At 41.9% G+C, this 23,212-nt stretch overlaps 1 protein-coding gene across 1 annotated transcript; it reads right to left on the bottom strand.

Annotated features, from left to right (window-relative positions):
• Positions 1-7,893: 7,893 nt before the first annotated feature.
• Positions 7,894-20,989, bottom strand: LOC145535336 (serine/threonine-protein phosphatase 2A 65 kDa regulatory subunit A beta isoform-like). The gene is made up of 3 exons (XM_081563747.1): positions 20,376-20,989; positions 15,039-16,871; positions 7,894-10,167 (listed from the first exon to the last, which is right to left on the bottom strand). Exon 2 carries the CDS (start codon positions 16,836-16,838, stop codon positions 15,069-15,071), a length of 1,770 nt encoding a protein of 589 aa, XP_081419873.1. The 5' UTR covers positions 16,839-16,871; positions 20,376-20,989; the 3' UTR covers positions 7,894-10,167; positions 15,039-15,068.
• Between the last annotated feature and the right edge of the window lie 2,223 nt (positions 20,990-23,212).

The raw sequence follows: 23,212 nt of genomic DNA, 5'->3' as shown, positions 1-23,212 counted from the left end.
TTGTATAGCACAGGGAACTGTCTTCAATATCCTGTGATAGACTGGAATGGAAAAGAATATATTTATATATATATAAGTGAGTCACTTTGCTGTACAGCAGAAATTAACGCATTGTAAATCAACCATACTTCAGTGAAATAAGAAAAAGAATGTCTGTTGTAAACAACTTGTCTAGAATTTATTTTGTGTTTTTCCCCTGAGACTCTGTCTTTCAACATAGTTATTTAACCACTTTTACGTTTACTGTTATTCTGGATATGTAGGATGCATTCTTGCCATCTGATTTATTCCATGTTTTTTCTTAACCATAATTTCTCTTTTAATTTTTAGCCTTTTGTTTTAATTATTGAAATTCCTTTGTTTTGGTTTTTATCTCTAGTAGTTTGAAAATTACATATGCTATTTATGCTCTTCTATTAGCTAGCTTTAAAATTCACCACACATTTAAACATTTTTCTACCACTTCTAGAGTCAATTAGTATCACTATTCTCTTCTTACAATATTTTCATAGCTATACTAAAATCAGAGAAACATTTTCATGATAGGTTTTTATTAATATTATATACATATGTTCACTGTTGTTAAACACCTTCATAATTATTTTTTAATAGCTACTTAATATTCTATTGGATTGTTATAAAATATATATATTAGATTAAGGACACATCCTACTCTAGTATGACTTCACCTTAACTAATTACATCTGCAATGATTATATATTTAAAATGTATATAAAATTAAAATAAGCAAACAGATATCTGCTCCCCTACTATGTGTCATTTTATTTAAATGATTGATTAAAATGATTATGATATCTAATGCTGTGGTTAATATATTTATGCCTGTAGAGTTTTTATTTCAGTACATTAATTTTCTGGGTTGAGTTTGTGTGACAGCAGTCTTCTGTTTATGAGTATCAACAGTTTTCTCTCAATTGGATAACATTCTTTTCAGTATATAGTGTAAAGGGATTGTAGAAACAGTCTAGTGTGTTGGCTAAGGTGCTAAAAGAGAATAGGATAGTTGAATGACAGGAAGACAGCAGACAAGAGGGCCCCAGAGTGAGATCTGTGCAGACAGATAGTGGAGAGTTCAGTTAGAATGTGCTTGGAAACATCAGGGGAATTAAACAGAAACAGAAGTGAACAGGAAGGTTAAAAGGTAAAATGATGTCTTTTCTCCATTTATTTGTAGAGGACAGTCACAGGAGAGTAAAAACTCATGAATTCAGAAAAGAGGTTGCAAAAACGGTCATTCCAGGTAGTAAATGAGAGTCTGGAGCCTCTTAAGCCTGGGTTGAATTCCTCACTGTAGAAGTTACAAGAGGACATTGTAACTGATTCTATGCATAAGATTATGGACTGGAATAAGTTTATAATGTTCAGAAGGCTACTGCATACTGCCAGCATGCTTGCTGACTTTAAATGTGTACTTCAATTTATATAATTTTTAAATTTTCAGTTATTTAAAGGTAAGTCCTATAAAAGTACACATTTCAGATAAACTACAGCTTTGAAGAATGAACCTCCTATAGGTTGACCTGTTTCCCCCTCCAAAATATACAAAAAGATACACTGAATCCTTAACTGCCAGCACCTCAGAATGTGATCTTATTTGGAAATGGGATCACTGCAGATGTAATTAGTTAAAATGAGGTCACACTAGAGTAGAATGAGTCCTCAATCTGATATGACTGGTGTCCTTATAAGAGGAGAAGAGATGACAGACATGACACACGAGTGGAGATGCTATGTGACAGTGGAGACAGAGACTGAAGTGCTGTTGCTACAAGTCAAGGATTGCCAAGGCTTGAGAGAGACTACCAGAAGCAAGGAAGATCCAGGAAAGAATTCTAGCCAAAGTCTCATGGAAAGCATGGCTCTGCTGACACCTCATTTTTGGACTTCTAGCCTCCAGAACAGTGGGGAAATAAGTTTCTATTGTACAGCAGCCAGCCAATAGGAAATCAACACGGAACCTATTAATTTTACCAGAGGGATATGACTGAAGCATCCTATCTCCATGGGCCAGCCTATCCTAAGTGAAGCTGGAAACAGTCTTTTCAGTGTAGACATGCTAATGTGACTGCTAAGTCAAAGTGAAGATGAGTCTTGAAGGAACATCAAGCTGGAAAGAAACTGCCACCTCTGTACTAGTAAATTCTTATCTACCCACTTCCTTTCCCAGCTTATAAATGAGGACGGTAAAGAAAACTGGATCAAATAGATTTGACTATCCATTATGGATGGCATATCCTAGGAACTCTGGAGCAGAAAGATACACCACTTACTATATTGAACCATGTGAAACTGCTATTTTGGGGGTAAAATATTAAAAAGTGACAGTTTCATATGCTTCAACCTAATAGGTTGCACTGGAATTTAGAAGGTGATATTATAGATTTCTAACAATAAAAGGGGCTACATAGTAAACTTCAGATGAGAATTATTGCATCTTAAAAGATGGAAAAGATTCAAGAAGACCCTGAAAAGTGATGGGTATTTGGGGGTGGGTAGTGAAGGGACAAGTTTCATTGGAGATGTAAGTCTATGTGCAGGAGTCAGGAGGGAAGATTCATGAAAAGTATCTTGGTCATATGTTTAAAGAAGATCTTCGATGCTTGACTAAGGAGTTCCAGTTTATTTGTTTGAAATTAGTGAATAAATTGTCAAAAATGGTCTGGAGAAGAAGATGAGAAGTGATGGTTTAGGAAATTAACTTGGCATATATTTATTTAGCAAGTATTTGTTGAGGCCAATTTGGTGTGCAGACTGCTTGGAGAGCTGTGACACTGAAGGCCCAGGAACCAAGAAGGAGATTATGAAGTGGTAACTATGTTGTTATCACAGTTTAACTATGATGTTGTATGTACTTGAACTGGAGTGGTGGGGTGGAAAGGAAAAATTAAGGCGGTTTGGAGGACAGCTGAGAGAGCTTAGTGATATATTTAATTGTGCAAGAAGGAGATGGAGTCAAAGATAACATCAAATTTTTGCATTTGAGTGAATTTAAGAATGGCTTTAATAACAAAAATGGAGAAAGCAAGAGAAGAGGCTGGTTCCAGGACTGAGGTGCTGATTTTTTAAAAAACCTTAAAATCTCAAAAATATACAAGCACCTCATGCAGCTCAATACCAGAAAAACAACCCAATACAAAAGTGGGCAAAAGACCTAAACAGACATTTATCCAAAGAAGACATACAGATGCCTAATAAACACATGAAAAGGATGCTCAACATCACTCATTATTAGAGAAATGCAAGTCAAAACTACAATGAGGTATCATCTCCCGCTGGTCAGAATGGCCATCATCACAAAGTCTACAAACAATAAATGCTGAAAAGGGTGTGGAGAAAAGGGAACCCTCTTACAGTGTTGGTGGGAATGCAAACTGGTACAGCCTCTATGGAAAACATTGTGGAGATTTCCTTAAACAGCTGGGAACAGGACTGCCATACAACCCAGCAATCCCACTGCTGGGCATATACCCCAAGGAAACCAAAATTGAAAGAGACACATGTACCCCAGTGTTCACTGCAGCACTCTTTACAATAGCTAGGACATGGAAGCAACCTAGATGTCCATTGGCAGATGAATAGATAAGGAAGTTGTGGTACATATACACAATGGAATATTACTCAGCTATAAAAAGGAACACATTTGAGTCAGTTCTAATGAGGAGTCTATTATACAGAGTGAAGTAAGTCAGAAAAAGAAAGACAAATACTGTATATTAACACATATATTATGGAATTTAGAAAGACAATAACAACGATCCTACATGCAGGAAAGCAAAGGAGACACAGATATAAAGAATAGACTTTCAGACTCAGTGGGAGAAGGTGAGGGTGCGATGATTTGGGAGAATAGCACTGAAACATGTACATTACCATATGTAAAACAGATGACCAGTGCAAGCTCGATGCATGAAGCAGGGCACCCAAAGCCAATGCTCTGGGACAACCCAGAGGGATGGGGTGGGGAGGAAGATGGGAGGGGGGTTCAGGATGGGGGGACACATGAATACTCATGGCCAATTCACGTTGATGTATGGCAAAAACCATCACAACATTGTAAAGTAATTATTGTCCAGTTAAAATAAATACATTAAAACAAACAAAAAGTAATAGATATCTTCGTAGAACTTTCCAGCATAGGACAGAGAATGAGGTTACCTCAGAGTTGTTAAGAGAGAGGTTATGGTTGAGGGCATGAAAATGGACCAGATCTTTAAGGGGGAAAGTTGGATCTTGCAGGATGACCATGATTAAATTTAAATTATGCATATTATTCCCAACTTTACACCTTTTAATTATAACCTCTCCCTGACATTGTCCTTCCAGACTGAAAAATTTTACTTACTTCCATCCTTGATCAAATAGTAGCTTTATCTCACACCATTCTTGAAGTTCGGGGACTAGTATAATCATTACATATTTTTCTGTTGTCACTAGATATTTTGTAAAAGGGCAGATGGATATTTGTGGTTTAGCTTTCATCACCATTATGTTATAGAAATTGAAGGCCCCTGAAGGAGAGAGTTTATCTTATTTAAAACTCTATCTCCAGCATTTAGCACAGAATTCACTAAAGAGTAGGTAGTTATTACATGTTTCTCACACAAATGAACTTTGGAGACACTATTGAAAATATGTAAAATGAATTACAATGTTTCATAGAACAGTACAGTAAGTAGTTCATTTAAACTTCTGAAACACTGATTTTACATCTTGTTGAACTGTGACTTTTGTCAGCCAAGATCCAGAGGGTTAAAAGTACAAGTCTGTGGGTTTGTCATATATAGCTTTTATTATGTTGAGGTATGTTCCTTCTATTCCTGCTTTCTGGAGGGTTTTTATCATAAATGGCTGTTGAATTTTGTCAAAGGCTTTTTCTGCATCTATTGAGATAATCACACGGTTTTTATCTTTCAATTTGTTAATGTGGTGTATTACATTGATTGATTTGCGGATATTAAAGAATCCTTGCATTCCTGGGATAAAGCTCACTTGGTCATGATGTATGATCTTTTTAATATGTTGCTGGATTCTGTTTTCTAGAATTTTGTTAAGAATTTTTGCATCTATGTTCATCAGTGATATTGGCCTGTAGTTTTGTTTTTGTGGCATCTTTGTCTGGTTTTGGAATTAGGGTGATGGTGGCCTCATAGAATGAGTTTGGAAGTTTACCTTCTGCAATTTTCTGAAAGAGTTTGATTAAGATAGGTGTTAGCTCTTGTCTAAATTTTTGGTAGAATTCAGCTGTGAAGCCATCTGGTCCTGGGCTTTTGTTTGCTGGAAGATTTCTGATTACAGTTTCGATTCCCGTGCTTGTGATGGGTCTATTAAAATCTTCTATTTCTTCCTGGTTCAGTTTTGGAAAGTTATACTTTTCTAAGAATTTGTCCATTTCTTCCAAGTTGTCCATTTTATTGGCATATAGCTGTTGGTAGTAGTCTCTTATGATCCTTTGTATTTCTGGGTAGTCTGTTGTGATCTCTCCATTTTCATTTCTAATTTTGTTGATTTGATTCTTCTCCCTTTGTTTCTTGATGAGTCTGGCTAACGGTTTGTCAATTTTATTTATCTTCTCAAAAAACCAGCTTTTAGCTTTGCTGATTTTTGCTATGGTCTCTTTTGTTTCTTTTGCATTTATTTCTGCCCTAATTTTTAAGATTTCTTTCCTTCTACTAACCCTGGGGTTCTTCATTTCTTCCTTCTCTAGTTGCTTTAGGTGTAGAGTTAGGTTATTTATTTGACTTTTTTCTTGTTTCTTGAGGTATGCCTGTATTGGTATGAACCTTCCCCTTAGCACTGCTTTTACAGTGTCCCATAGGTTTTGGGTTGTTGTGTTTTCATCTCTTGAACAAGTGGTGCTGGGAAAACTGGTCAACCACTTGTAAAAGAATGAAACTAGAACACTTTCTGGAGAAGGCAATGGCACCCCACTCCAGTACTCTTGCCTGGAGGGTCCTATGGACGGAGGAGCCTGGTAGGCTACAGTCCATGGGGTCGCTAAGAGTTGGACACGACTGAGCGACTTCACTTTCACTTTTCCCTTTCATGCACTGGAGAAGGAAATGGCAACCCACTCCAGTATTCTTGCCTGGAGAATCCCAGGGACGGCGGAGCCTGGTGGGCTGCCGTCTATGGGGTCGCACAGAGTCGGACACGACTGAAGCGACTTAGCAGCAGCAGCAGCAGAACACTTTCTAACACCATACCCAAAAATCAACTCAAAATGGATTAAAGGTCTAAACGTAAGACCAGAAACTATAAAACTCCTAGAGGAAAACATAGGCAAAACACTCTCCAACATAAATCACAGCAGGCTCCTCTATGACCCACCTCCCAGAATATTGGAAATAAAAGCAAAAATAAACAAATGGGACCTAATTAAAATTAAAAGCTTTTGCACAACAAAGGAAACTATAAGCAAGGTGAAAAGACAGCCTTCAGAATGGGAGAAAATAATAGCAAATGAAGCAACAGATAAACAATTAATCTCAAAAATATACAAGCAACTTCTGCAGCTGAATTCCAGAAAAATAAACAACCCAATCAAAAAATGGGCCAAAGAACTAAACAGACATTTCTCCAAAGAAGACATACAGATAGCTAAAAAACACATGAAAAGATGCTCAACATCACTCATTATTAGAGAAATGCAAATCAAAACCACAATGTAGTACTATTTCACGCCCGTCAGAATGGCTGCTATCCAAAAGTCTACAAGCAATAAATGCTGGAGAGGGTGTGGAGAAAAGGGAACCCTCATACACTGTTGATGGGAATGCAAACTAGTACAGCCACTATGGAGAACAGTGTGGAGATTCCTCAGAAAACTGGAAATAGAACTGCCACATGACCCAGCAATCCCACTGCTGGGCATACACACCCAGGAAACCAGAATTGAAAGAGACACGTGTACCCCAATGTTCATCGCAGCACTGTTTACAATAGCCAGGACATGGAAGCAACCTAGATGTCCATCATCAGACGAATGGATAAGGAAGCTGTGGTACATATACACAGTGGAATATTACTCAGCCATTAAAAAGAATACATTTGAATCAGTTCTATTGAGATGGATGAAACTGGAGCCCATTATACAGAGTGAAGTAAGCCAGAAAGAAAAACACCAACACAGTATACTAATGCATATATATGGAATTTGAAAGATGGTAACAATAACCCTATATGCAAGACAGAAAAAGAGACACAGATGCATAGAACAGTCTTATGGACTCTGTGGGAGAAGGTGAGGGTGGGACGATCTGAGAGAATAGCACTAAAACATGTATATTATCGTATGTGAAACAGACCGCCAGTCCAGGTTCGATGCATGAGACAAGTGCTCAGGGCTGGTGCACTGGGATGACCAGAGGGATGGGATGGGGAGGGAGGTGGGAGGGGGGTTCAGGATGGGGAACACATGTACACCCATGGCTGATTCATGTCAATGTATGGCAAAAACCACTACAATACTGTCAAGTAATTAGCCTGCAACTAAAATAAATAAATTAATAAAAAAAAAGAAAGTGAAATTCTCAAATAAATAAATTAATTAAAAAAAAGTACAAGTCTGGTTTTAAAAATGCATCTCTGTTTTTAGAAACTAGCCATCAAAGGATGTCAGCTTTCCTATCTATTAAACTATAATAGCTAAAATCAATCATCAAAATTCCACATCAGTCTCTACAATCCAGTGTATTAGCTTTGCTATAAAGTATCCTTCAGCTTATATATTTTTTCTTTCTTTAAAGAGAGTTAAAGAGATCATTCCTCCACCCCCACCCCCGCCACTTATACTGTGAGAGAGACAAGGACAAACTGGGTCCTCTTACAACTTTGTAGACCGCCCAGCTCCAGGCAACAGCAGGAAACATCAGGTAGCCTGACAGAATTTATTTCCTCCATGCACCAGCTGGTATCAGATTCTAGATCTTGAAATTCCCAGGGTTCATTTATCTTCACAATTTCTTACTTGACAATGAAAAGAGGACTACGAAGCTGAGTCTGCATTTAATGTACCATAATGCCAATCTTGGTGCATTGTTTTATGAATTATAGCTAAAAGAGTTTATACAGTGTTTGACAAAAAGGACAATTCCCCACTTGTTTGTGAAGCTAGTTAGTTAACCACACGAGTTAGAGGAGGGCTGTTTCCTTTTCTAGTTTAAATATGATATTTGGATCAAGTACAGAGAATTGAAATCAGAACTCAGGACAGAGGTATCACCTGTTAATTTAAAAATTAGTGGGAGGAAGTGAAATTTGCCTTTTTTCATTATCGCATATAAGGGATAGTGACCAAATGGCATTATAAACTTCCTTTGAGTATTTTATAATATATCTGCAATTTTGATTAAAATTTATTTTTGATGTTTGTAATTAAGTTTTTGGGTGTACTTAGAGCACTGTTAGTTTTCTTCTCTGGATAAAATACTAGTGGAAAAATAAACAGATCATGGCTGGTAGATCTGAACTATTTTGATGGGTGTTCATCTTAATTACGGAGAAGGCAATGGCACCCCACTCCAGTACTCTTGCCTGGAAAATCCCATGGATGGAGGAGCCTGGTAGGCTGCAGACCATGGGGTCGCGAAGAGTCGGACACGACTGAGCGACTTCACTTTCACTTTTCACTTTCATGCATTGGAGGAGGAAATGGCAACCCACTCCAGTGTTCTTGCCTGGAGAATCCCAGGGACGGCGGAGCCTGCTGGGCTGCCATCTATGGGGTTGCACAGAGTCGGACACGACTGAGCTGACGTAGCATCTTAATTATGTCTTGTTGACTTCCTGTCCCTTGCCGTTGTCTGAATTTCTGTGTGCTTGTGACGTGTAGCTTGGAATGGAGGGATAAATATTGGGGCTACAGTTGCATCAGCAAATAGCTGACTAATGTAGGGAAGGACACAGGAAGGCATTGGCCAACGTGCTTTCTAAGGTCTCTTTCTGCACTCAAATCTTATACTTGGTGGTGGAAATGTCTAAATAGGCCCGTTATGGAGAATGAAGAGAGAAAATACAATATTTGACAAAGGTAGAGCTCCCTTTCTGGGACTGCCCTGTCAGGTTTCCTTACTCAGTAAGTTTCCTTACTCACTAAGTGACTCACTCCTATGTACCAGCCTCATGGTACATAAATTTGTGGAGTGTCAGTGGGTCTGATTTCAGAACAAGATGAATCTTAGTTTGGTCTCTTGGGCCTGCCTTTTCTCAGCTGTTTGACTTTGGGCAAAGTGTACTAGACCTTTCTAAGCCTCCTCAGGATTCTCATCTCACAATGCCTTCCTGACAAGGGTTATATAAAGATTTAATGAAATGAAGAAAGTAATACGCACTGTAAAACATGGTGCAAATTAGGTGCTCAACAAATAGTGGTTTCCTTCTCCTTCCTCATTTTTTAAGTAGGATTATAATTTGCCAATATTGTAGTTATCTTGGAAAGAAGTTTAAACATTGCTAAATATGAATAACCTTTCCCAAAGTTCTGTTAAACAGGGGACTGTGTGTTTGTGTGTTTCCGTGGTGAGGGTGTGAGTTTGTGTGCTTGTGATTGCCTGTGTATGTGTGTAAACTCAAAATTCAGATGAAATGGTAAATCAGTACTGGTCCTAGCTCACTTATAGTGATCTCTAAGTTGCTTCTAAATCAGTCACTCCAGTTAACCCAATTCTAGAAGTCTAACTGAAGTGAAGAATTGGAACTGATAACTGATATCTGGATAATTCAGACAAATATTATTATTTTCATTCTAAGCCAAGCTGTTAGTTAGCATTATATTTATAAAGCATTCCTTCACACCAGATATAAAGTATAAAGCAAAAGCAAAGAAGGTATATTCCCTTTAAACTTAAATAGAAAGCTGTTATCACAGTTCCACTGTTCCATCTATCGTGAGAGTGGAGACCACAGAAGAAAACACATTTATGTCAATCATCAGCACGTTTTGAGGCAGACTTATCCAGATAATTGCCTTAATTTTTCATCCTGGCCTGTGATTGTTTTCTTTTCTTCTGCCTTACACAGTTTTGCCTTTTTCTTTGTCATCGTCAGTTTGCACTTCCTGACATCCTCTGTGTCAGCTGGCCACATTATTGACTTTTATTTTTGTAGAGGTCACTTCTTTAGGAGCATCTCTTCAGCTTCTGATTGCCCCTAGGGGAAAGGAATTTGAATAAAAATATATGACAGATGCTACTGAGATGGAGGAGGGTTCGCTGGTGGAGAGGTGAATCATAATGTGAAAGCTGTATAACTCAGTTCCCCCAACACCCACTCCAATTTTGGCTCTTTGACAATGCTTTCTCTTTGAGAAAGAAGAACAGTTTGATCTGAATTCTTATTAGGTTCTGAGCCACCAAATTAGAATCTAATAAGCTCATTTGGAAGGGTTTTGAATTAGCTTTAAACAGATCCACGCTGAGCTCATAGAGGAGACCCTCCTACTCTTTCCAGGCAACCTGTAGTTTGTAGACTTAATTTTCAAAGTCTCTTCTTTGTCTCTTTTCTCATGTTGTACTCTTTTCTCCGTTTGAATGGACTACTACTAGCTATATCTTACTTTTACATTTCTGTACATCTACAAGCAAGGTTTGGGCTTCCTAGGTGGCGCTAGTAGTAAAGAGCCCACCTGCCAATGCAGGAGATGTAAGAGATACAGGTTCGATCCCTGGGTTGGGAAGATCCCCTGGAGAAAGTAATGGCAACCACTCCAGTATTCTTGCTTGGAGAAGCCCATGGACAGAGGAGCCTGGTGGGCCACAGTCTACAGGGTCACACATAGTCGGACACGACTGAAGCAAATGAGCATGTATGCACAAGCAAGGTAATGATATATATTGGGAAAGTATTTTTATGCCCAAATACTTCTCATTTAAAAATAACCAGTGTATGGGGTGGGGAGAGTTTGGGGGAGAATGGATACATGTATATGTATGGCTGAGTCCCTTCGCTGTTTAACTGAAACTATCACAACATTGTTAATCAGTTATACCCCAATACAAATAAAAAGGTGTTAAAAAAATCAAAGATAATTGGTGCTATTGGAGACTGCCAAATGGGAAGATTCCAGAAGCCAAGTTTTTCTCATTTTGAAGAAAGGTGTCTTTTTTTTCTCTCTAAATTTCTGACTTTCTTACCTCTTCCTTTTCCAAGCCTCCATGGCTCTAGTTTGGGGATTATTTCAGGCTTCTGAGAAAATACACATTTTTTTGCATGTTCCTCCCTTTTGTCCTGATAAGTTTAAAATTTCTTTAATAGTGTTGAGATTTTCTGTCAGTTTGACTTGCTTTATGTCTTTCCTTACTGCTCTAGTCCTCTGATGATACCTCCTCAACTTTCCAGCACTAATATAGATTTATTTGTATGTTCTCTTTCTCCTGTACCTTTAATAGGATTCGAAAACAGAGGCAGTTGTACATATGTGTGTGTGTTCTGTATGACTAGTGAAATAATTTTGGTTTTCCAAGTTTGTAGCTATTTTAGGAGAAATATTATATTTTCCCTAGCTTTAATGAAGCATATTTGACAACTAAAAATTATATATATTTAAAGTTACAGCATGATGTTTTGATGTATGTATACATTGTGAAATGATCACCACCATCAAGGTAATTAACATATCCATCAACTCATATAGTTACCGTTTGTGTTCGTTAAGAAAACTTAAGATCTATTCTCTTAGCAAATTTCAAGTATGCAATACTATATTTTTAACTATAGTCACTATACAGTACATTAGATCTCCAGAACAAATTCATCCTGCATAACTGAAAGTATGTACCCTTTGACCAATAGCCCCCATTCCCCTCCACCCTTCGTACCACCAGCCCCTGGCCACCACCATCCTACTTTCTACTTTTATGAGTTCATTTTTTAGATTCTACATATGAGTGAGATAATGCAGTATTTTTCTCTGTCTGGCTTATTTCACTAACCATAATGTCTTCCACTTTCATCTGTGTTGTTGCAAATGACAGAATTTCCTTATTTTTACAGAATAAATAATATTCCATATATGTACCAGATTTTCATTATCCATTCATCAAGTGTTGATGGACACTAGAGTTGTTTCCATATCTGGACTATTGTGAACAATGCTGCGATCAGCGTAGAAGTGTGGATATCTCTTGGAGATAGAGATAAATCTAGTATTTTAAAGACCAGTCTGCCTCTCTTTCTAATTTCTGAGGTAATATGTAGAATTCTTTTTTAGATTACCCCTCAACATAATTTGAAATCATTACTTGTATAATTGATACTTATACAGAGAAGTGGCAGTGCCAGAATTTTACCAAAATCTTACTTTCACTTTTCATAATCTAATTTTCATCACTTAGATTCTCATTTCACAGTTGAAATGCTAAAAGTGGGAGAATATTGTCTACTGAGTTTTTAAACATGATTTATGAAAGAAATACCTACTTATTTGCTCTTCATTACTTTAACCTTTGTAGGAATGTGTTATTTATCACCTACCACAATTTAGACTGAGGAACAAAACAAGCTCATGGACCCTATGACTCATGTTGTTTTGTGATAATATACTGGTCCAAGTTTAGACTGCAGCTTTATTAAGAATCCCTATGCTCCTCTGAAGAATTGCCTTGCTTTTTTTTTTTTTTTTTAAAGCAAGCAAAGCCGTTTAAATCTATAAAAGATGCTAAAATTATGATTGATTCTTATGCTTTTAAAAATCTCCAATCTTTTTTCTCATTTTAAAATGGAAAAACATATTGACTTTTGGGAAGTGGAGATGTAGGAACATTCATATTTAGTTCGCTGGAGAGAGAAGATTATGAATTGAAATTTCAAAGCCATATTTTAGTCAAAGGGTAATGGAAATTTATAGCAAAAAGTCATCTTTAGATAGCTTTTTGGTGATGTGTGAAGAGCAGAGAATTGAAGTCAGAAAACCTGAGGTCGAGTTCCTGCTGTCCACTTTCTCGTTGTGTGACCCAACTCATGGCATAAATTCTTTAAACTTTATTTCCTCATCTGTGAAAGTAAGAAAATCCCTACCTTATAAATTGTATTGTTTTTTTGTCAGGATGAAATGATACAGTATACAAAAAGTCTATTGGGAACTATGAGCTCCTGTTCAAATGTATGATGATTGCTTTTTTATGAAGGAGATAACAAACCCCTGTTCATCAAGTGCTGTGCTTAGTCACTCAGTTGTGTCCGACTCTTTGTGACCCCATGGACTGTGGCCCGCCAGCTCCGCTGTCCATGGGGATCCCCCAGGCAAGAAAACTGGAGTGGGTTGCCATTTCCTTCTCCAGGGGAACTTCCCAACCTAGGGGTTGAACCCAGGTCTCCCACATTGCAAGCAGATTCTCTACCGTCTGAGCCACTAGAAAAGCCCAAGAATACTGGAGTGGGTAGCCTATCCCTTCTCCAGGGGAATCTTCCAGACCCAGGAATCAAACTGGGGTCTCCTGCATTCCAGGTGATTTCTTTACCAGCTGAGCTACCATTACCAGTGGTAGAGCCAGGTCTCCTAAATCAGTCTTATAGTCTTTCCAACCAGAGTATAACTTTTAAAATGTGCTCATCTGCTTAGCTACTCAGAGACCTTACCAGAACTCTCAAGTTATGCCACTCTCCATTAAAGACCTGAACTTCTGAATCTTACTTAGTAATGTCTTTTTGTGGGTAAGAGGAAGCAACTGCTTTAATTTGATGGTCTTGTTCTGTCTGTTGTGGCCTAAACCACCCAAGCCAGTCCTTTTTTTCCCTACATTTTACCAGTTATGCCATGCTAAAAATCTTCAAGTTATACCTCGAGTGGTATTTCCCTGCCTTAAATCAGCTTCGTAACATAATTTTACAACACACTTCTTACATGGATCTTTCTTAAAAAAATGTTAATTTGGGGGAATTCCCCAGCAGTCCAGTGGATAAGACTTTGAGCTTGCATTGCCGAGGGCACCAGTTCGATCCCCGGTCCAGGAACTAAGTTCCCTCAAGCTGCATAGTGCATAAAAAAAAATTAATTAACCTGGAGCCAAGCACTGCAGAAAAGGCTTCTATTTTTTGATTCTTATTTGATAGACTATATAGAATTCCCCACTCACACTTTACTTTGCCAAATTTTTGTGAAATTCTTGGCTGTTTGGTTCCCTTTTATAGCTACTTCCACAAAGTATCAAAAAGAGCTGGAGGATGACTTTCCACCTCAGTCTAAGGTTAGCTGGAACAAACTGGTCCCAGTTCTCTCGCAGAGTTCTCCAGATAATTAGAGGGAAGCTGAATGCTTCATGTTTAATAGAATTATTTAGGTTCGTTAAATAAAAGGGTCCAGGATAAGGAAATTGAATCTGCAGATTCAAGATACAGTTAATTGAAGCTTACAATATTATTCACTTAAGCAGATGTGGGAAAACAGGCAAAAACTCATTCAAATAGCAAAAAGGTGAATATTCATGTCCAGCTAAAGAGAAGAAAGGGAGAAAAATATGAAAACATAACAATCTTTTCATATAATATTTTTTAGGACAATAATAATGCAAATTAGGAAGTTTGGAAGGTGTTAAAACAGTGAGAATCCTTGTGATTTGTAGAAAGAGCTACCTTTTTTTTTTGGCAGAAACATCTATTTTCCCATGAGTCTATTTTCATTATTTTTTTTAAAATTTCTAGACCTTTATCTCTCTGTGAATAGGGTGTAAAAGGAATAAAATAAAAATGGCACAATTGACACAAACAACCGACTGAGGGAGAAGGAAGGGAGGTGGAGAAGTCGATGGGGGAGGGGTCCCCATTATAGCAGCAGAAGCCTGCAACCTGGGATGCCAGCATCTCCCCCCAGTACAGCAGGAACAACCCTTCCTCCTAGGGTCTCTGCCCTGTCCCACCTTGAGCACCCCCAACCCCGTGGGAGTGGACGGTGAGAAGTTGGATTCCCAGGCTGGGGCCAGGAACTGTGCTGGGGGAGGGGCCTGGGGCCAGAATATGCACGGAGTGACAGCCAAGGGCACTGTCTCCCCAAGGGAGGGACTTGGCGGGGGAGGGGGGGTGGATACCTGAGGCTGGCGTTGGCTCCTCTTCCAGCATCAGGCGAGAGACAGGACAGTCAGAGCCTCCTGGGCAAAGTACTTGACATCCACATCCCAGTCCTGGGTCAGCTTCTCCAGGATGGGCTTGACCTTGGTCTGCAGCGTGCTGTTGTCCAGGATGGACCCGATCTTCTGTAGGGACTTGGCCACGTTGAAGCGGACATTGGGGACGGGGTCCCCAGCCATAGACAGCACTGTGGGCAGCATGTGCTTGGTGGTGATGTCCTGCCCACAGACCTTAGACAGCACATTGATGCAGAAGAGCGTAGTCATGCGGTGCAGGTAGTTGGGTTCCTCAGACAGGGTCAGGACCCTGGGGATGACAGCGGCAAGGGCCCACTCCTTCCCAAACTGCTCCACCAGGTTTTGCAGGTTGTTGGTGGCGGCCTCACGGATGGCATAGACATGATCCACAAGCCAGGACATGCACAAGTTGTGGAGCTGCGCATCATAGAACTCCAGCCCAAACTGTCCAGCCAGCAGAGGCATGTACTCAACGATGGCCAGACGCACCCGCCACTTGGTATCATCCCCAAGCTCCACGATGGTGGGGCGCAGGAACTGGGACAGCTGCTGGATGCCGATCACCTCTTTCATGCAATCGAGGCTGGAGATGATGGTCAGCCGCACATCCGGGCACTCATCCTTCAGCAGAGCCAGGAAGAGGGGCATGAGGTGCTGGATGGTGTTATCTTTGCCCAGGATGGGGGCGAGGCCCATGATGACCGAGGCCAGGGCTGACCTGACATGCTGGTTGGTGTCTGAGACCAGCTCCTTGCTGCAGGGCAAGATCTTGGTCAGTATCACATTCTCCTGGTAGTCAGCGGAGAGATTTTCACAGAATTCTTTGAGCTTGTAGGAAGCGGCAGCCCTCACCTCCGCCTCACAGTCTTTCATCAGGTTCTGAAAGGCAGGGACCAGGTCTGTCTTGGTGATCTCAGGCCCCACTGCTGCCTGGAGCTCTGTGAACTTGTCAGCCACCATGTAACGGACGCGCCAGGATGTGTCCTCGGCAGCCTGGCACAGTATGATCACCACCATGGCCTCCAGGGCCTCCTGGGGCAGGAGCTGGGCTATGTTTACGCACACTTCCACCATTAGCAGCCGCACCGAATCCTGCTCGTCAGAGGCAAGGTTGGAGAATATGGGGATGACCTCGTTCTTGATGTCATCCATCTCAAGCACCTTGGTGAAATCCCCCAGGTTGGAGGCTGCTGCACCCCGCACCAAGTAGTTGTCATCTAAGCACAGGTTCCGGAAGCACTGTAGAAGGTCCGCCTTGACAGCAATGGACACGCTAGGGTAGCAGACGGAGAAGAGGCTGCAGGCTGAGATGCGGGAGGTGACCAAGTCGCCGTCCACCAGCCGCTTCACGAGTGGCACGAAATAGTTCTCGAGATGGGAGGGTGAGTGCTCATGCGAGATGGACCGCAGGGATGCCACCGCCTTTTCCCGCACTATGGGCTCCTCCACCATAGCCAGCAACTCTAGGGGTGGCAGCAGGTAGTGAACATACTCGGGACCTCCGACCAGAGGGGTGAAGGTGCCCAGCTGCTCCGCCAGGGCTAAGAGGACCTCGTCCTCATCGTACAGGATGTCTACAAGGAAGGGCAGAAGCTCACTGCGGGTCTTTTCGACTCCAAGGGCCAAGGCGATGGTGGACAGCTTCTTGATGCTGTTGACGCGAAGCTGAATATCCTGGTTGTGGAGCTCGTCTATGAGGATTGAGAGGGGGTTGAGCGAGTCGTCGCTGCCGGCCGCCGCCATCTTCGTTCCTCTCAGACTGCAGTCTGCGCTTTGCTAAAACAGGGATAAGGAATGGCTGGACTGAGAGGCGTAAAGAAAGGTGTGGGGCTGCATGAACCACTTTACAGGGACTTTCCCGCAGTCATTGGCCACGCTACGCCATGCTGAGCCTGCGTTTCGTTTCATTTGTCCGAACAAACGAAGTCCCACCTACCACCTGTTTGCCATTGGCTGAAGGTTCCGGAGTAACTTTGCAGGAGTCTGAGGTGGGGTTGGGAGGCATGCCGGCTGGGAGGGGGGAGCACGCAGTGGAGGGGTGGGGGTGGGGGTGCGGGTGGGGAACGCGCGGAAGTTGTGCGAGGAGTGGGGCAGGGCTTCCCTGGAGCCTCTGATGGTAAAGAGTCCGCCTGCATTGCAGGAGACCGCGGTTTGATCGCTAGGTCGGGATAATCCCCTGGAGAAGGGAATGGCTCCTCACTCCAGTATTCTTGCCTAGAGAATTCCATGGACAGAGGAGCCTGGTCTCTGGGGTGTAAGATACAGTCCATGCGGTGGCAGAGTCGAATACGGCTTAGTGACTAATGCACAGATGCATAGGAGAGGATTCTATTTTCATTATTAATTAGAAAACTTGATGTGCAAATGGTCTGGATATCTGCTTATTATCAAGAAAAATGAGTGAAATTTAAAATGAACTTTTAATTTTAGAATAGTTTCAGATTTCGGAAAAATTATTAGGATAGTACAAAGGGTTCTCAAATATTCCACACCAGTTTTCCCTTTTGTAACATCTTACCTTGGTGTGGTACTTTGTTCACAATAGGTGAGCCAGTATTCACATATTAGTGTTAACTGAAGTCCATTCTTATTCAGATTTGTTTGCTCTTCTTTATCTGATGTGCTTTTTCTGTTCCTAGATCCCACCCAGTTTTATCACATTACATTTTGTTGTCATGTCTCCTCTAGACTATGATAGATTCTCAAACTTTTCTTGTTTTTCATGACTTTGACAGTTTTGAGGAATACTATTCAGGTGTTTTGTAGAATGTCCCTTACTTGGGATGTGTTTGACGTTTATCTTAGGGATAGACTGAGGTTGTGTATCCTTGGGGAGAAGACCACAGAAGTAAAATGCCATTTTTATTTCCTCATTGTAAAGTTGCTCTTTCTACCCCTTTCTATACTGTGGTCTTTGGAAGAAAGTGACTCCACACTTAGGTGTAGGAAGGAAAGACTGAATTTTAACTGTAATAGAAAAAATAATTATCATTGGCAAACATTCTAATCGGAAAGTGATTAATATCATAAGTGCATTTGGCAGGCTCCTTTGACCAGTAAACTTAGAGACATGTATTTTGTAGCTAACATCTTGGTAGGCAAAATGGGCGGCCCTATTTCTTAGAACCAGACTCTTCTTTAGGGCAATTTTCTTTGTCTTGGGAGATGGCTAGAATTATAGGCACTGAAATTTTAATTTACTGCTGCTACCAATGGTGGCCTACAGTCCATAGCGTCACACAGAGTCGGACATGACTGAAGCACACACTCCCACCACTTCTCAGAGATAGTTCAGGTCTTACACACTCTTGTGTCACACGTGAGCAAACATCCAAATCACCTCATTGTTGTTGTTTAGTCACCTAGTCATTTCCAAGACTTTTGTGACCCCATGGACTGTAGCCCACCAGGCATCTCGGTCCATGGGATTTCACAGGCAAGAATACTGGAGTGGGTTGCCATTTCCTTCTCCAGGGGATCTTCCTCCCCCAGGACTTGTTAAAATGCAAATCCTATAGCCCCAGTGGAGATCACTAAGTCAGAAACGCTGCAGGTGGAGCTCTGGAATCAGAGTTTTAACAAACCCTGGAGGGGATTTGGAATTCCCTAGGGTTCAGTGGCAAAGAATCCACCTACCAATGCAGGAGGTGCACAATTGCTCTCATTCACATACTAACAAAGTAATATTCAAAATTCTCCAAGCTAGGCTTCAACAGGACATGAACAAGAACTTCCAGATGTTCAAGCTGGATTTAGAAAAGGCAGAGGAAGCAGATATCAAATTTCCAATATCTGTTGGGTCATAGAAAAGCAAGAGAATTCCAGAAAAGCATCTATTTCATTGAATACCCTAAAGCCTTTGACTGTGTGGATCACAACAAACTGTGGAAAATTCTTAAAGTCATGGGAATACCAGACCACCTTACCTGCCTCCTGCAAAACCTGTATGCATGTCTAGAAGCAACATTTAGAACTGGACATGGAACAATGGACTGGTTCCAAATTGTGAAGGGAGTACATCAAGGCTGTATATGTCACCCTGCTTATTTAACTTATATGCAGAGTACATCATGCAAAATGCTGGGCTGGATGAATCACAAGCTGATTCGAAGAGTTAACTCATTGGAAAAGACCTTGATGCTGGGAAAGATTGAAGGCAGGTGGAGAAGGGGACAACAGAGGATGAGGTGGTTGGATGGCATCACCTGCTTGATGGACCTGAATTTGAGTAAGCTGCAGGAGATGGTAAAGGACAGGGAAGCCTGGTGTGCTGCACTCCATGGGATCACAAAGAGTCACGACTGAGTGACTGAAAAACAACAACCACCCAGGTAGCACAGTGGTAAAGAATCTGCCTGCCAATTCAGGAGATGCTAGAGACTGGTTGATCTCTGGTTTTGGAAGATCCCCTGGAAAAGGAAATGATAAGCCACTCCAGTATTCTTGCCTGGAAAATCCCGTGGACAGAGGAGCCTGGCTGGCTACAGTCCATGGGGTCGCAGAGTCAGACGAGACTGAGCACATTGATATTGACTGCAGTGCCCACAGATTCAAAACACCTTAGTGGGATTAGCTTAATTCTGTGTTCAACTGCTGCCTCAGAATTACAGTTTGTGTTAGGCCTTTATCTTTCCTTTAGGATTGCTACAAGGAACAGCCTTTGATATTTGCTTCAGGCTTTTCTGTGACTCTCATTTTATGGACTCTGCTATTTGCCATAGTTTCCTCTACATAAGGCCCCAGTTGAATTCCTCCACTCTGAAAACCCTGTTTTCACTAAAAAACTGATGTAGGATCCATTCTGGGGGAAAGAGAGTGGTATGGTATGTTGTTTTGGCTTCTGGAAGGCTTATAGTCTCGATTAACACAACTGTACTGATGCCTTGTGTTCCTACGTTTATTCCTTCATAGGATGGCCCCTGCTCCATTTTGGCAAATTATTTTTGTATTTGTACTGTACATTTCTGGAATATAATAATATTAATCAACATGTAGTAGGCACTTAATCATTTAACCTTTGCATCCTCCCTAAGTTAAAAAATTTTTTTTCATTGAAATAGAGTTGATTTACAATATTGTGTTAGTTTCCTGTGTACAGCAAAGTGATTCCAATATATATTTTGAATATATTTATATATATATATAACTCTTTTTCATTCCACTCTAAGTTTTAAATTCATTATTTTTCCCATTTTACAGATGAGAGAATGAAGAGTCAGGTGACTCATCTTCCTAAAGGTCCCCCAAATATGAAGTGGTGAACTGGGGGCTGAAACTCACCTCTGTCACTCTCAGCTGGTGCTTCTCAGGTCTCCTGAAGTTAAGAAGCAGCAGCTGCGTGGTTTAGAAGATAGAACCCAGGTGGCTGGTTATAATCACTGGAACCTGGCGCTTCTTGCGGACTCAGCTTTCTCGTTCCTACAATGGTGGATAATAATGCTCTCCTCACAGAAATTGTCTTAAGAGTTGGAGAAAATCATGGATACAAAGTACTTTCGGAATCCCGTGTTCATGGTAAGTACTTGTCTTGCCGCTCACACTGTTCACTGAACCCAGGGTAGATAAGGCGCGACCGGAGAAGATGGAAGAAGACTTGAAGAGCTGTGGGGACTGCAGACATGTTTATTCTCTCTGGGCAGCAGCAGCCGCCGCAGGGAGTCTTCAAAGACTACTGATATGCTAGGACAGACAAAAGTGGCCCATGGCCAAGTGGGTGCGCAGGCCCAGTGCTACCAAGGTCAGCAATATCGTTGTTGACAGAACGTAAGGTATGAGGCCGTGAGAGAGTGGGACAGGAGAGCCTGACTGACTCTGTGTTGTCAGTTAACTTCTCCACAATCCACCCCTCAGGGTCTTCTGTCCCACTGTTTACATAGGCTCGGCCCTCTGTGGCTTCTTTCTGGCGCACACCGCTGCTGCTTGTACCCATATTCCGCAACAACATTGACAGCTACAACAACAAACCACTAGAGTGCAGACTACACACCCAATACAGAGCAAACTCCAATGCCAGGTACTGGACAGGCTGCCCACCATTCTTGCAGTGGGTCTCCAGTTAGCCATTGCACATCATGGATTTCTCACATCCTGTGGCTCCACACAGAGCATAACAGGGGAACTCATGATAGGCCTCAGGGAGAGTACAAATACACCTTTCAACATTGAGACAGCTCCCTGTGGCCCTGGCTAGGTGACATGCACACGAGGGGACCAGGTGCTTGTCACCCAGGGTACAACCTAAAAGTCATGTTGCAGACCTTGCCCAAATGGGGCTAGGAAAGCTCCCCACCACATGTGGGATGTCTTTATCTTCCATGGCCAAGTCCAGTCCACCATCTGTCCTTGTTCAGTCTCTGTTGGGGCTGGCAACAGGATATTACCTTGGGTTCCGTAGCCAGGCTTTAGGCAAATATCTGTTGTTACCACCTGCAGTTGTATTGGTGCAGCAGCATGATGCAGAAGAGCCTCCACTGGGGTGATTCCACCCCTGTGTGGTTTTTCATTGAGAACCTGTAAAACCCCCCATATGTGTCAGGTCCACCCCTTCAAGAAGGGGAGAATCAATAGACAGCCACAAGCCTTGTTTTAACAAACCATTATATGTCTCAATCAGATACCTGCCTGTGGGTGATAAGGAACATGAAACGCCCATTGAATTCCCAGCCTCTGTATCCAGTGCTGGACTTCTTTTCTGGTGAAATGGGTACCCTGGTCACTCGCTATAATCAGAGGATGGCCATACATGGCTGTCAGGCAGTCAAGCACCTTAAGTGTACAGTGTTAGTCAGCAGCCTTACATGACCAGGCAAACAGCAAACCTGTAGCTGTATCTATAGCTATTAAAGCGAAGCTTTGCTAGCTCGTGGAGAATGCTCCACTAGCATTCTCTGCTAGTGGCAGAGGCCCTACAAAGTTCACTTGCCGCCGAGTCAAAGGAATTCTCCCCCTCACCACCTGTCCATTGGTGGCTGCCAGCCTGTGGGGGTGAAGAGCTTCCCAGGCACATGTGGAACAATCATGGCAGGCATCTTCTATTTCTCTCCAAGAAATAGGAAGATCCCACCCTTTGGCAATTGCCAACATGGCTTTTGTCCCTGCATGATGCAGGCGCCGGTGTAGCCAAGCCACTACTTCATTAGAGGGCACAGCCTTCACAGTACACTGTTTTTACATCTGCAAAAGAATCAGAGGTTAGTACCACATCATCAATATAATGAAACAGTTTCATTGATGCAGGGCAGTTCCATTTTTCCAAATCTCCTGCAGCCATCCCATGACAGATTGTTGGGCTATGTAGATATCCTTGGGGAGGACTTGGAACGTCCACTGGCACCCTTCCCAAGTGAATGCAAACTGGTCTTGACTCTCAGCAGCTATGGAGAAAAAAGCATTCACTAAGTCCGGCACATAGTGATAAGTGCCCAGCGCTGTAGTTAACTGGTCCATCAAGTCGTGGATGGATGGCACGGTGGCATGCACAGACAGCCTCACTTTATCCGGGTCCCTGTAGTCCGCAGTCATCTGCCAAGAGCCATTGGGCTTCTGGATGGACCACACGGGGAGTTGAATGGGCTCTGTGCAGGAAGTACATGTCCACTTTCACCAGCTCAGCAATGGTGGTGCCTATTTCTTTGTGGCCACCTGGTAGACAATATTGTCTCACAGTCACTGCCCTCCAGGGTGTCAGCAACATCTGTGGGGGATGCTCTGCATATCCCCTCACAACTGCCTTCACAACATGCACTTGGAGACAGAATTCCCCCACAGAGGTCTGCAACACAAGACCTTGCAAGACATCTATCCCCAAAATATATTCCAGAACTGGGGACACGTATACAGTGCATACTCGCACAGGAAGCTGCCCAATTTCCAGTGGGAAAGACACAGCCTCTACTTCAATGCTTTGGGCACCGTAGCCATCAATATATGCATTGTGGCCAGGAAACTGTTCTGCTTTGCCATGTACCAGGCTGCATTCAGCACCAGGGTCAACCAGGGCCATTATTCTTTGTACATTGGTTGGCAACCAGTGAATTACATGCTCCACATGGGGCCTCCGGTCCCTGCTTGGGCTCTCTGGGTGGGTACCTTGCCCTGAGCCCTATTCAAAACAGAAC

This window comes from Giraffa tippelskirchi, chromosome X (assembly GCF_054371585.1).
Source record: "Giraffa tippelskirchi isolate mGirTip1 chromosome X, T2T-mGirTip1v1.2.pri, whole genome shotgun sequence".
Taxonomy (NCBI): Eukaryota; Metazoa; Chordata; class Mammalia; order Artiodactyla; family Giraffidae; genus Giraffa; species Giraffa tippelskirchi.
This window is presented reverse-complemented; position numbering and strand designations above follow the sequence as displayed.